Below are 15,169 nucleotides of genomic sequence, written 5' to 3'. Positions count from 1 at the left end.
TCGCAATCCGGTCACGTACATTTATTAATCTCGGCTCCGTTTACTTTCCTTCTTGGCTATACTTTGCGATCGTCCCTTTAGCGATACGACTTCTTTACTCGGACGTAAAGACCGCGAAACCGAAGGGGAAATCAGCCGATGACTTTCCAAGTTTCGAGCGTTCGGACGTTCCAACTTTGAAAAGTACCGAAGCGACTCGATAGAACTCGCTGGCAAAATAAATATTCTTTCCCTTCCCACGGTTCCACGTTCTTCCACGCTTATAAAACGCGCTTTTTCTTCGAACTATCTAAATTTCTTCGAAGTATCTAACTTTCACCGTATTTCGTTTTAATTTCGATCGACGTTAACGCCACGATTCTGCGAACGTTGGATCGCGAATTCAAACGATTTCGATTTTATCTCGAACCCCGAAAGGTGAGGCGCGAATGACGAAGAAAGAGAGTAGTCTATAGACACTTGGAACACGGTAAAGTCTAAGAGCGTATTAGATGTTAGATTTCTGCCACGCCATGGTAAAATATCACGCGTTCGTGATTCGTGGGTCGCACGAATCGCGCGATACGTGCGAATTGAAACGCGAATCGACACGAATAGAAAACTACGCCCCGCGATTCTCGCGAGCAATCCGAGTCGTTCTTTAACCGTGCAAATTGGAAGCGGCGTGTATTTCGGGCACATTTGTCGCACGGCTAGCAATTTTCCATCTACCAAACTAGTCGAAAAAAAATACGAGAACCGAAACATGAAACCCGTTCTAAAATCAAAATATCCTCATTCGCGTGCAAGCAGAATTTCCACTCACGCGATTCACGTATTTTTTCGCGTGTCTGCATTACTGCGCCAATGTACACACGATACATTGTATACGTACACATAGGTTGAAACATACATGTATACCTGTGTGCGTACCTGCATGTAAATATATACAGCAAGCAACAAAACTACTCGTACACTCTTCGAAACAGAATAACTTTTTTTAAAATAGCACCAAACGACTTGAGCCTCTTTTCGAGAAGTTAAGAGGATTGGTTCGATAGATGAAGAAATATGTAGGGTAAAAAGTTTTTTGACAAAAAAATCGCTATCGATCGGACTAGCGCGCGCAAAAAAAAATGTAACTGTCGCTTTTAACGACATTTAATCTGGGCTTGTAATGAAAATTTGAGCTACGCATTTGGAAGATGTACACCAGCTATATACATGTTGAAAATTTCATCGAAATCGGTTAACATCGTTGTAAGCAACAAACGATTAAAAACGGTGAAAACTGCAATTTTTCGCGACTTTCGGTCCAAAATCTGATCATTTTTACATCTTTCGACGCCTGCCGCTTGTTCCCACATTAACCGATTTGCATACAATTTTCCGCATACATACAGGATGTGACAGAACATGTGTCAACCATTTCCAGAGCTGATTGTACACTTAAAAGCAATGGAAACAATTCATACAGTCATACGCATACCCTATCCGTCTTCGTTTATGAGATATAACGAATTTTCTGTTACGATTCTTTTGTAGTTTAATTAGCTACACAGAGGACGCTCGAAACGACCACCTTGCGTTTCAAAGTAAACTCGTAGACGTCTTGTTATCTTACACTGTTCCGGTTACACGGTCCGGTTACACTATGGCCGGTTACTGATGTTTCCAAAATTCGTTGGAAAGCTCGTTCCATTCCGAGACCTTGGTATTTCGACATTTCCAATAGGCGTCACGAAATTGGTTGTACCTCATAAACGAGGTACCTCATAAATCGTACGTTTATATGAACCTTTTTCGTCGTTTCTAGGTGTACGATCAACTCTCGCTGTGGATTCCGCGTATTCTGTTACATCCTGCATACCTGACGTGCCTCTTCGAAGCGCGTTGTTTCAATTTTCATTAGGGACCCGGATGAAAAACTCGCAAAAAATCGACCTTTGCTATTTTCTTCGCTATTCCGACCAATTACGATTTTCTCAATAAATGTTTTACACGCCATCCAAAGAACTAATCGCTTCAACGTCTCAAAAAAAAAAAATTGTAAAAAAGTTATTCCGTTCTAAAAAATGTACGAATACTCTTGTCCCTCGCTGTGTAAATACATATATAAAGGTAATATATAACATAGGTGTACGTATAATATAACGTATAACTGCGCGAGGCAAACTCGTGCGGACCGATGTGACGCGATGTAAACTACTGTTTATACCAGAGGCTATTACGGACGATGATATTCGACGCGTGGCATGCATACAGCCGCAATCTATATGCACCTGAACGGAAGAACATCTGTCGTTGGAAATGGACTATTCTTCGTTTATTTGATTCGAAACGAGGTTTCCCGGTATGGACGTTGAGTCGCCTCGATGGCCGACTCGAAGCCTGCCATCGACCACAGACCGACTATTACTCGCGACCCTTGCGATTTTATTGCGGCCTTACCAGGCAATCGAATATCCAACATCGATATGTGAACCGCCGCGATTTCGTTTCAATGTTGTTGATCGGTTCGCTATCTTTTTCTTCGGGGCAATTAAACGGAATCAGCCTCGATACTGGTATTCTGTAAGCGTCCTTAAAATCGATCCATCGCGATATTATTACGATATTCGCGAGACGCGGTCGGGCCTGTTGGAAATTCTACATTTTATTGCTAAATTAGCCAGCGAGGGAAAAATATAACTTTGCGTTCGTGTAATATTCTCTGTCATAAAAGCAAGCTTAATATGCGCGTTCCTCTTTTTTTAGCATACCGGACTCGACTTCGTAATTACACTGTACTCGGTGACAAAATGTTAAGGGTAGGTTTAAAAGCGAATACGCGCGCTCGGTACATTACTCTTTTCGACAAAGCAACGTTTTCGACGTAGTAGCGCGCGTAAACGTGAACTCTTTTTCTAGAAAAGGTTGGCGCGTTCGTTAAAAAGGAAAAATGGTTTCTCATTGTCCGTCGTTGCTGGTAAATCGGGCGCGAAGCAAAGCGCGTAAAAGCGATCAAACATCGAAATTGCGAGCAAGCTCTTTCACGCAGTGTTGTACCGCGCGCCGCGCCCAATCTTTTTACCATCTGTCGTCGACAGCAACGACGTTTTATCAGACTGTGTCGTTTCAAATATTTATAATACGCGTTCGCGAGGATAGAGAAGTTATCGCGTGTGCACAGACCACGGTGAAACGCTTTAGGAATCGCGCGAACTGTCGCGTCGCCAAGAGTAAATGGAGTTTAGCGCGTTTCATCGTCTCGTTTATGAATATTTGAAGGAAACACGGTGCACGACGGCACCGCGTTGTAAACTTGCTCGCACTATTTCTACTGCTACGGTACAATGTATCTCGCAGAATGACTACTGTACGGTGGAAAAGCAGTCATCCGAAGGTTTACGTAATGCCACAGTACGAACTCACGGTTGAAGTAAAAAATACTCGAGAATGACGAGCCGCGGCAGGGGAGTTAAACGAATTCATCTTTAAAGACCTGCCGCTACCATCGGCCCGGTCGTCGTCGCGCTTCGACGCCATTTCCACCGTTCCAAAATGCATGGTGTTCTCGCGCTAAGGATTTTCTTCTGAAAAGCGAATCATCTCCGTTACGCTACTGCATAAGACATAGAGCCTGAAGCGTGTACTCGTGACGCATGTATGCATCCCCTCGACAACGAACGAGGACGAGCAGCTTTTTTTCTACGCCAGCGTTCATTGCACTCCGTGTACCGATGCAAAAACGGCCAGCGATTATAGATTTTTCGCGATAAACGAAAGAAAGAGAAGAAGCATTCACATTTTCAGGCTGTGATTCGTATTTCAGCTTAAATATTTCGCACACCTTCCTCGACCGATCGTTTCCATTCGTTCCGCAGATTTTCCAAAGCCGAAGCTTCACCGTTTTTGGCTAACTGTTATTTCTCTATCGTCTCGCTACGAACACCAACATATTCGCAGGAAACTTTATCGAAGGAAACCAAACAAGGATCAACGGACCTACCAATCGGTTTTCTCTTTGCTTCCATGTTGCCACGGAACATTGCTTGAAAATTGTTTTATGCAACGACGTTCTTCAATTATCTAGGGTGGTTTTAGTTGAAATCCTCGACGAAAGTATTTCGTAATGCAGTTCCATTACGTAGATAATGCAGTGTTCCGGTACCAACAGATACTACGTCAGGTAAGATTCGATAAGAACGCTCGCAAATTCTCGCGATTTCTTTCTCACGGTAGTTTTGCGGTGCATTGGTTGAACGGCGCAACGATATTACACGTATACGTAGAACAACTGGTGAAAAGTCAGATTCGTCGTTTCGTAATTTCGGCATACCGTGATTAAAAACAGATCTCTATGAGATCCCGGTGATGATTATTAAATTCTACAGAATTTCCTCGCAGTCTAGCGACTATCAGTTTCATCGAAACTTTTCTGCGAAATTAGTCACGGTCCGTGGCAAAGAACTTTACCGAATGTATACCACGTTATCGTTTGCCAAACTTCCTTCGGTTTCCATCGACACAGGCATGCAACTCCTATGAAAGAGCCGTTCCACGTTCTTTTAAGTAGTAACCCATATTCACGCCGAGTAAACACGGTGCTTTTGGTTTTAATAGGACTCTCGTTACGAAAGAATCTTGGAAGTATAAATATGTAAATATAGTTGGAGCAGCGACGCTTAAAAATTCGCGAAATTTAACCGAGTCTCATAAATATATATATATATATATATATAATTGATATCTTCTTTCAATCTAGTAATTAAGAATTTCTCGTATCGTTCCGTGTTCTAATCGACAATTATTGATTCGTTGTCCTTAATGAATTTTACCTGTATAAATTGGCGTCTATATATTTTTATGAATTTAATACGTGATACTTTCGTATTAACGCGTTTACTCTAAATGCGTTATTTTTCCCCGTAAATAAATAAATACACGAATAAATAAATAGGTAAAGAAATAATTGAAACTTTCGGTCGAATAGGCTGATACCTGATAGACTGAGCAGACAACAGCTTGGAAACTTACAACGGTGAAGCGGACGGTACAGGACATGAAATTCGTTTAAAAACTCAACTTTCCCTGTAGCGTTTGTTAAGCGCTCGCGCAATTATGTTTCGTACAGCAGAGCTTTGAAGTGTTGTGATTAATTTATCGCATAAACGTTGTTCATGGCTGACCGAGGATCTCGCCTTACTCGTAAGAGGGTACGACGTGCTCGTGCTGGTTAATCGAGCTCGATATCACTTTGCGACCATGCAAACGATGCGTACACGCTGTTTATATATGTATGCGTATACACGTACGCACATACACGGCTATACGATACGTGGCTCGTGCAGATAATGTTACGGTCAATATTTCACCACAAAACTTACTCGAGCCTGCATAATCTAATTTTTAATCCATAGTCGTATAAAAAGAAGAAAACGAACTATTTGACGTCGTTTACTTAACCATCACGCTGTACGATTGTACAGAGCCGATCTGCCGTGTCTTCTCTCTTTCCAAGGATATACGAGTATACACTATGGATGCGCGAGTGTCCTTGCCTCGAGTTATCGTACGAAGGCAAATTCACGGATTTCTCCGATTCGAATTTTTACCTATACGTATATCTATACAAAAACTATGGAAGTGGAATGTTAGGACGCTTAAAAAAATGGGCCACTGCAACAAGCAATTACATAAAGGCTAGGTAACTGGATGCAGCGCAGCCTGCATTTACAGGGAAATAATAACTGGCCGAAGCAGGAAAAGCATCTGTCCGCTTCTATCTTCTTAATAAAATGGAAAAGAACGTCAAGCTTCCCTTTGAACGTCAAGTTTCTCTGAATAACAGCAACGGCACACGGCACGTCTAGCCGACGAGTCCGACAGACTCGATATCATCTAAACGAAATGCAATGCACACAAAGGGATTAAAAATGCTTTCAACGTCAAGGACGTCGTTGAATGCTGTCGACAATATGACGATTTTAGAAAACATAAATCTACGTATACGACATTCGTACGTGGCACATTCTCATCGCAACGGTCAGAAGCGGATGAGTCCGGTAATGCACGAGACGCGTGCTTGATATCGTTGGTAGAAACGAGCAACAAATTGAACCTTCCTCTCGAAATTCTCCTACAGATTTTCCTGTGTAACGTGTGGCAAAAAGGAACGTAATATTTGTCGCGAGTACTGGCTAATTCAGATGAATTTACATGTCCGCTACGTCGACCGAAAACCGATAATGTCTGTGGTTAACGAATTCAGATACAGTTTTACCACCAACCTCCAGCCAACCTCGAAAAGGCAATAACGTCATTATGAGCAACGGCGAGGAAATGGTCCGTAAATGCTCAGATATCTTCTACCGTCTTTCCCATTCTTTCCCTTCTTTTTCCTTAACCACGCCGAGATCGTCGAGACAGACTTGTTCTCGTTTCAATGGACTACAACGCGTCCTACCGCGAGATAATGATCGCCTTCCCTTTTACGCTTCGTCGTTTGTTCAGCAACCCCAATTCTATCCGCGCTCGTCCTTTCCTTCGTCCGATATTTCGGATAAGTTACGCTTATCGATGGATCTTTATCCGTTTAAACATTACGTTTTACGACGTACGCGTACTCTCGAATCCCAGACGCGAATAAAACTACAACTGGCAATCTTACTACAGAGTTATCGCATCGATGAATTATACAATATCCAAGATACCGCGAACTTGCTTGAATCGCGTGTTCTCTCCGTTTTCATTTTATTTCGTCGAAACGATCGATCGTTCATTCGCAAGAACATCGCGATTCGCTAAATAAACCTACAGGCAAAAACAATGGAGAAAAATATCGTTCGAACGTAGAAAGTATCCGAGAGTGCGATAAATTCGATCTATGAGATTGGTTTCGGTACGGCTGCAATAATAATCTGAGGTGTCGCGTGAAATGCGCTCGCAGATCGCTAAAGTAAATCACGCTGGTTAATTGAGTTGCACGTTATACAAATCGATGTAACGTACATTGGGTTCTATCTGACTTGGCTATCGGTAGGCACGTTGGATACCAAGCGGATAAAATATGCGCAACTGCACGCGTTCCATAATGTCGAACGAAATTTTTCCCTGCAAACGATGAAATAAATATACGCGGTGCAATGAATTATTCTCATCTACGTTAAATAACGTTCCACGAGCGGAAAAGTTTCAAACGTGTAAAAATTTCACCGTTTTCTCCTCTTCGCGGTTTTTATATCCATGCTTATTTTTCCTCTTTCGTATATCTCCATTCGTGTTCCATGTGATCGGTTTCGTTAGTACGGATTACATGCTCACAGAGTTCGTGTTCGTTCTATTGTCCCTATTTAAAACTACGAAACGATAGCGAAAGGATTTTACCGAGGAAGCTTACGAACCGCGAAACCTAAGTTGGAGTTTTACGATGCGTGCGTGCTTGTGCCAGCGGTTTTTAAATGAAAGCACGGTAATGTAAATATAAAGGACCTAAACTAATTTGTTCGTCTCCCTCTATTCCCCTCGTCACGACCTCTTACGTTCGAGCAACGATATTCCATGAATACTGAGTACCTGAGCTTCCACGTCAAGTACCGGAGCATATGCATCGACTTAAATTCACGGAGGCATGCATATTCGCGACCAAAGTGTACGCGCAGCTCTTTTCTTAAACGGTTTCCAACGAGACTTTCGGATCTTGCGATAGATTGAATGGTCGTGAAAATTGATTTATAACTTTCCCAAAGGCTGCAGCGAATCAAAAGGTTAATAGATTTATATAAATTATATGGTCTGATAGGATTATCTGTTTACGAGGAAAGTAAAACCCAAGCCGAATAGAAGTACGGTACTATAGGAGAGAACGTGGCGTTTAACGGGTAATACGCAGGTAAAAATAGAGGAGGAAGTAGCGGAAAAAGAACAGGTAAGAGTATTCCATGTCAAAGAACGAAAATCAAATTCTTTCAAACTGCATTTTCTCGGATTAACGTCGCCGACCAGCTACGTTTCATATACATCTATAAAAGGCAAGATAGTCTTGATTCCCAACGCGAGGAAATTGAGTCAAAGTAACTCAATTACCTGCCACTTTAAGATAATAACGAGAGGATGGTACGAGTAATTAGTATCGAAGCGTTCATGAGCTGTTGGATCTCGAATCTGAAGAGCGTTCGATCGAAAGGAAAGAGATTTCGAGTACAATCGCTCCTTTATTTTCTTTCGCCATTAACAAGAGGAACTCTTTCAATTATGACGGCGCTTCGGAATTGAAAAGCGCTGATTTTACTTACAAACGGAGAAGACAAATCGTTCTGCGAAAACAACGGTTTTCGAGGCACTGCAGGATTAGGATACGCAAACTTAATGACTGCAAATAAGGAATCACCGATATTTACTTCGTTATTAGCTGTCCAAACTCTTTTAAGCGCGCCACTCCGATGACTGTTCGTGGTTCCATTTAACATTTTCCTCCTTTCTCTCTTACCTTTCCTTTCGCTACCTTATTCCACTTTATCTTATTCTATTGTATCATCGAATGGCATTAGCAAAATTATTATCATTATTTCGTTCTTACACTTTGTTTCTATTATTATGCTACCTTGCGCGTTTAGCCTGCTCCTCGTTTAATCTTGCTCGTGTAATATTGTTTCGCTTGCGTGACTGCTACTCGTAAACGTTCGGATCAAAGGATCCGTCCCGTACTCGATCTAAGTAAATAAATTGAACGATAATTATGATATCGAGATGTTAACGCGATCCACGCGATCGTACACGAGTTTTTGCTATCGAGGCAGCTGCCAGTTTACAAGGTTACCGATCACGTTCGACTCTTAGAAGCAACTCGAACCGCTGTCACGCGTAATCGACTCGATGCCATTTACAAACGTACATAGTAACCAGGTTGGGTATAACACGACGATTGCAATGTTCGGAAGAATCCACGATGAGGCACGGCTATCAAAACAGGTACCTGGCTATTCCTCCAACTTATGTAAGACTTCAAAATTACGATCACGACCCTAAGGCATATATCTGGCGACGATACCGAATAACTTTAAACGTTCGAATCTTTTTCTTCGTGTCTCAAGATTTTTCAAACAACGCGGTTCTAGTTTCTCTCCTTGTACCAAATCCAAGATTTTTGTTCTTTCCTCTTTTATTTTCTTTTTTTCAAAGTTTCCTCTATTATCTTCTTCTGCTAACCTCGCTAGAGACACGAGACAAAGTAATAACAACGCGGAGTAGCAGCGGAAAAATTGTTCAATTAAATTCGCGGCTGGAGCTGTCTCGTTCGTATCTAGCCGGGTCCACAGTCGTGGCTCGAGTTGCTCAAAGTCGAAAGTTAAGAAGTTTCAACGAAGGGACCGTAGGTCGAAGCTAAGAGGGGAAATAAAAGGTAAAGTCAAAAGAAGAGGAGACTAGAGTTGGCAGAGTTCCATGGAAACGAGATAAAGCTCTTGTATCGTTTGTAGGTGTGCGCAACTGTTAATTGGCAAACAGCTGAAATACGAAAGACCACGAAACATCGTCGCAGAAGGTGCACCGCGACGGAACGCGAGTAGAGAATGTCGAGCGAAGCACGGCTTGTAAATGCTCGTTTGAAATCAATTCTTATTATCGCGCACCATCCTCCAACCCTCGAGGTAACCTACTCGTCGGAAACGAGAACTTACGAGAAGCGTTTATAGAACTTACAAAAGAGTCGCTTCTTTGAAAGCTCGAGACGAATAGATCGATATCGATTGACTTCGTAAGATGTATCCTAAGCTACGCTTCTGCTTTACTTGCCTCGAAAGGCCGCTTAAAACGATATAGAAATTCGGCCGAATTCGAAAACTTGACGGCCGTAGTTGGCGCATAACGACCAGACTTTTAACGGGATATGCGCTTAATAAACGGTTCTATAACTACTTCTATTAATAAAAGTTGCCAAATGTTTTTCAACTGTCGCGAACGTTTACACCGTGATAATATTTACGACGCAATTTGTATTCTAAATCGTGTGCCGTGATATTACGTGCAAATAAATTTATATTACATTCGCATTTACAACCGCGCGAATATAGAAATAATATGTTTGTAAAATTTTCCAAGCATCGTTACCCGTCCCTGGCGCAATACTATTATTACCTCCCCATGTCGATAATCACGACCGCAAAAGGTTGTCCTCGTTAACGTCATTTCAACACGATTAGCAAACGAGTGGCTCTTCTTTTTCTCGATTGCTCGCCACATATCTATCGTAGTTGTTATATCCACGTAACGAATGAATTCCGATCGTTTCTAATTAATCGATTACTTTGGAAAGCATCGCACGAACCAATAACAGATACGTACGTATTCAAAGGAAGAACGTAACTGTATCGATGCAGGATAAAAACTACCGTATACGTTACTTTTCGTGCCTTCGTCAGATGCAAATGTCATTACGTTAATGTCCTCGGTGAAACGATCGTTTTACCAAAGTTTACCATCGACCGTGCTAAATTATCGATTACTATCAATACACTGTATACACATATATATGCCGCTGTAGAATTCAGTACTTAGAAACGTACTCTCTACGAAGTACGTGTCGTGAGAAAAATGACCTGTGATTCTGTGTGAGTTTTCATCGAATTTGACGCTGCAGAGGATAAGAAAAAGCAGAGACGAAAGAACTGTGCGTTATGATAAAAATCGATCGGTACAAGTTTCAGGAACTGGCACAAGAGTTATTAATCATCGTGATTCTAAAGATCGATTCCTAAAGAGATTTAAATCGCTTCATAAATCTACGCACCATTATTCTTCCTTCGCTATCGGACCGGCATCGATTCCACGCATAAAGGTAATAGATTCCACGGTACTTTGATAAATCCGAGAATAAAATCGGGATACCACTCACTTGTACAGACTCCCTCGTCCACCTCTCGAGTGTTGGGCAGCAAATTTTTGATGACACATTGTAAGCCGTCAGCACAACTTCCGGAAAATCCAAACAGGCCACCGCACGGTTCTCCCTCGACACGAGCGCACACTTTGCAGCATCTGAAAACCATTACAGGGTATTCACTCGTACACGAAGAAGCTTGCAACAATTGCTTTGTTTGTTTGCACGACGCGTGAACAATAACGTAATAGAAATGACGAGAAACGACTTGGCGAATTTATAAAAGCGTATTAAAATAAATCGATTCTCTATGGGAGTAAGCATCGTATTGTTCGTTTCTTGGAAAACAAATTCAGACGTAATATAGCCGCGATAAGTAAACGAGCTTCAACTTGTTTTATATCGACGGTCCAAAGATAACGCTTACGTTTTATGAAAATCAAGAATACTCGGGTTCAGAGGGGGGGGGGAAGAAATACGAAGCGAGGGTGAAAGAAATGGGAAAAGGGAGGGAAAAAATAATGGGAAAGAACCGGTTGCGCCTTGTACAGAAAATTTCCGAGTACGAGGAGCAATTTTATTACTTGGTCTCATTGTTGGATCGAGGGCAATCAATTCTTTTATATTGCGTTCTCTCCATCCTCTCCACGAAACAATTTTCCTTGCCGTCACGCGTTTTATAACCGGTATAATACAACACAAGATTCGTCTACATCCGGTTTACCTCGCAATGAAGTATTTACTACTGTGACACAAAAACTTGATGAAAAATACTTTCCGCTCGGAATCTCTACTATCGTTATCGTATAATTTCGGAAAGTCCGAATGATTTTTCTGTACCGAGCCGCGATATATTTTAATAACGTAAACGAACGAATAAAAGGAATGAGTACAAGGGAAGAAAAATTTGCCATGTAGATGGTTATCAACGTGTGTACGTTTAACAAGATGATTCAACGTTGAAACGATAACTCGCGTGTTCGTTAGGATAACACGCAGGTATAATTGTATCGTGGAACGAGCTTTTTCAAATCGAAACTCATGAATGCCGTAGAAACATGCACAACGGTACATCATACGGTAACGCGCAAAGCTTAGAACGCGTTTCCCCGATTTCGTAAATGCCTTTGCACGAACTACGATTAAAGGTCGGATTATATTATCCGCGCAAACACGAGATGGATGTATCAATTCAGCACCGATCAGACAAATATTTTTTTATATTTTGTATTTCAGTACAAATATTTATACGTATCGTATGATATCGGCACAGACGCGTATCGGTCCAACCGTCCGGCATTTTCGCGTAATATATTGGGTCGCTCGGGAAGTTCGTTCCGATTTTTAAGCACTTTGGTCGACGTAAAGAATCGCGTGGGAAAGTTCTTCGCCGAAAAACCTGAGAGCTTCTGGAAGGATGGAATATTCGAGTTGAGATGGAAAATGGAGAAAGGTTGTGGAACAAAATGCCACCTATATAATTCAATAAATGTATATCGAATCGAGTGTAAATCGGAACGAACTTACTTTGTCGGATACGGAACGCGTCGATGCTGACAGTGTGCGTCGTATGTTCGAACGTAACAGTAACAGCAACAGGCGCTAATGATGGATTTTGAAAAACTTACTGAACTTGGAGATTATATTTTTTCACGCGATCAACAAGATAGAAATGGCGACGATAATGAAGAAAAAGGAGCAGCATGGGTTAAAATTGGAAGGAAACTGGAAGAATCCGGTAAATGTAATACGTACTTATATAATACAATTCATACTTCAATGAAAAAACACTTTTGCTCGGTATTATTGGATTGGCAATTAAGCGATTGCGGATTTTGTCAATACCACCTAATGACAAAATCCGCAATCACTTACTTGCCAACCCAATATAGACCTTCACGAATCGCTTTGTGTTGACTGACTGATTGAATGTCGTCGTTCGACAAACGTACGTATAATACGAATACTAGCGTCCGTGTGTGTGCGTTCCGCGTCGAATACGATTAATAATAAATCGACCTTAAAGGTGAACTTACATACTCTCGACGAACATTCTTGCCAGTAGTAAGATAGGTCTGTTCGTATACGTATAGCGTAGCGGATCCGTTCCGACACGTTACGTACGGAACGGCGCTGGCACGACAGAACATCGAAACATGTGTTTCAGACGAGACCGTTCACACTATCCGTCACCGAACGGAAGACGTGCGACGTTACCGTTTCTGTATGGTACAAAGTATAAATCTATCTTAAAGTGTCTTTTGCATCGCGCGAACGTGGTTAAATCGTTCGAGCCATTCGAACAAGGAAACCGCGTGATTCGTCATCGGATCGAAAAAACGTTGCTATCGTACGATTCCCGTTTACCGCAGGCCATTAACTATCGACAATTAGTCATTTGCAGAAGAGATTTTTCTAGTATAACCAACGAAATAAAACGCAACTTGATCGTCGTATCGCTATCACGGAGCAATTTACCAATACGAGAGACTACGAATATGAACAGAAATACGGCGAATTTCATATTCGAAAGAAAGACTCGAGGATCGTGAACTGTTTACCCTGTGCAAAATCTAGAGCGCAGATCCTTCGCCTTAAAATATCTCGTTTACCGGAATGTTACCCTTCCGTTTACGTCTTCGAGCTCGATTTTAACCATCGCATCGCGTCCCATCCCGTTCCAGTAATTCCCTTTACCTAAAGGACTCACCGAGAATTCCTCGTCGTGATAAACGTTAGCTACGCGTATCGAATTCAAAACGACCTCACAGCCCTTGCAGATGGAGAAGATCCGTCGCGAATTCAATCTTCGCATTTTCAATTTGACAAACGAGGGCTGCATCGTTAACCCATGGAAGGTCTTACTCAAGGAAAAGGAAGAATTTCAATCGGATGTTGTTTGCGTTCGAATTTCCACGGGACAATTATTATAGATTAATGAATATTATAAATCGTAGTGTTGATCGATTTATTGTTTACCGCTGCGTGGGGAAAAAATACGGTGTTATGGGGGAAAAACGATCGATTCGCTGGTCGATCGAACGTGCAAGCAAAAAACGGCATGAAATTTCAATGACTGACGCTTTTGTTCACTCCTAGTTTGAATATTCAAGCTTCGCTTTATCAAACGCTATTTTTCATCAGTGCGCCGCTAATACCGGAATAAAATTCACCTGACAAAGAACGCTGCGTAACAAAGAGCAGAACTTTTTCCTCTTCGTTGAAAAAGGAACCGGAATCTCTGTTTTACTAGAGATTTTAATTGCACGGGATCTCTCGATGAATACGACAGACGCGCGAAAATGTCGAATGTTGTTTACAGGAAGAGGAGAAAAAGCTAAATATTGGCTTTTGGTTGGCGGATGTGATTAACGATGCCTGTAACATGTTTCCTATGTGTAAGTCGTGGCTGTTGAAAGAAAATTGTTGGCTGACGAGTGGAGCGAGTCGAAAGTTTAACCGATCGGAAGAGCGCGAAGAACGCGGAAAGAACCGTTCGTAAGCGCGACAACCTTCAGAGCAGTGGCAAGTTACAGAAACGAAACGATCGTGCACTTTCTCGTGACAGACGTTAATTCGAAGAATAAACCAGCGCCAGGGATGTAGACACGATTCCGAAGAAGCTCGATTGCCGTATAATAATTTTATGATCGTAAAATCGGGCGAGTATTAAGGTTTGGATATTCGGGCGAATCTTTGGTAAGAGCCGACGCGTTCTACGTAGCTCTGAATACCGATGACTTACAACTGTCGTCGCTATACCACGGAGATTATTTACAATGCTACGTACAATATCTGTATCTTACGCGCTATAACGTACGCTTATTAAAATCGCGTGAATCGTTGAGAATTCCGGAAGAGTTAGTTACCTGAGAATTAGCGAGGAAAAGAAACTGGCGCGTGGCTTACCTGCAGGGATCCCAAGTGAGGCCTCCGGGGCAGTCGTCGTCGGTGAGAATGTCACACTCGAAGGGCGAACATACGCAGGAGAGAGCTCTCGCGACCGCGAGCGAGAATACCACGATGCCCCCCAGCAACAGCAACGAGGCCCTCATTTTTCCTCCTCCTCCGCCGCTTTCTTCTTCGTTCTTTATCTCGTCCCTGTTTGTCCTGGCAGCCACGCACGATCACGGACTCGACCCGAAAACGTCGTCCCTCGAATCGCGAGATCAGTTCATCGCGAAACGATTCGCCAGGACGTACATCTCAGCTCCGGTTCGTCAACCGCACACCTAGACACATGTTCTATCGTTGTCTTGCCACGAACAAACTTTGTGTTTTACGCGAGGATCGAGTTACCGATTCCAACGCAGAGCCCCACCCCCCCTCCCC

General features: G+C 42.3%; 1 protein-coding gene across 1 annotated transcript in view; it reads right to left on the bottom strand.

Moving 5' to 3' along the window:
- LOC100742105 (cysteine-rich motor neuron 1 protein-like) overlaps window positions 1–15,169 on the bottom strand; it is a 159,018-nt gene that overhangs the window by 141,625 nt on the left and 2,224 nt on the right. The window contains exons 2-3 of the mRNA XM_003492017.4: window positions 14,747–15,069; window positions 10,853–10,995 (exon numbers count right to left, since the gene is read on the bottom strand). Coding sequence (XP_003492065.1) covers window positions 10,853–10,995; window positions 14,747–14,892 — 289 coding nt within the window. The 5' untranslated portion in view covers window positions 14,893–15,069. The remainder of the gene's footprint in view (window positions 1–10,852; window positions 10,996–14,746; window positions 15,070–15,169) is intronic.

Source organism: Bombus impatiens, unplaced genomic scaffold (genome assembly GCF_000188095.3).
Source record: "Bombus impatiens unplaced genomic scaffold, BIMP_2.2 scf_0647, whole genome shotgun sequence".
Taxonomy (NCBI): domain Eukaryota; kingdom Metazoa; phylum Arthropoda; class Insecta; order Hymenoptera; family Apidae; genus Bombus; species Bombus impatiens.
The sequence above is the reverse complement of the archived record's forward strand: the minus strand, read 5'-3'. Positions and strand labels throughout refer to the sequence as shown.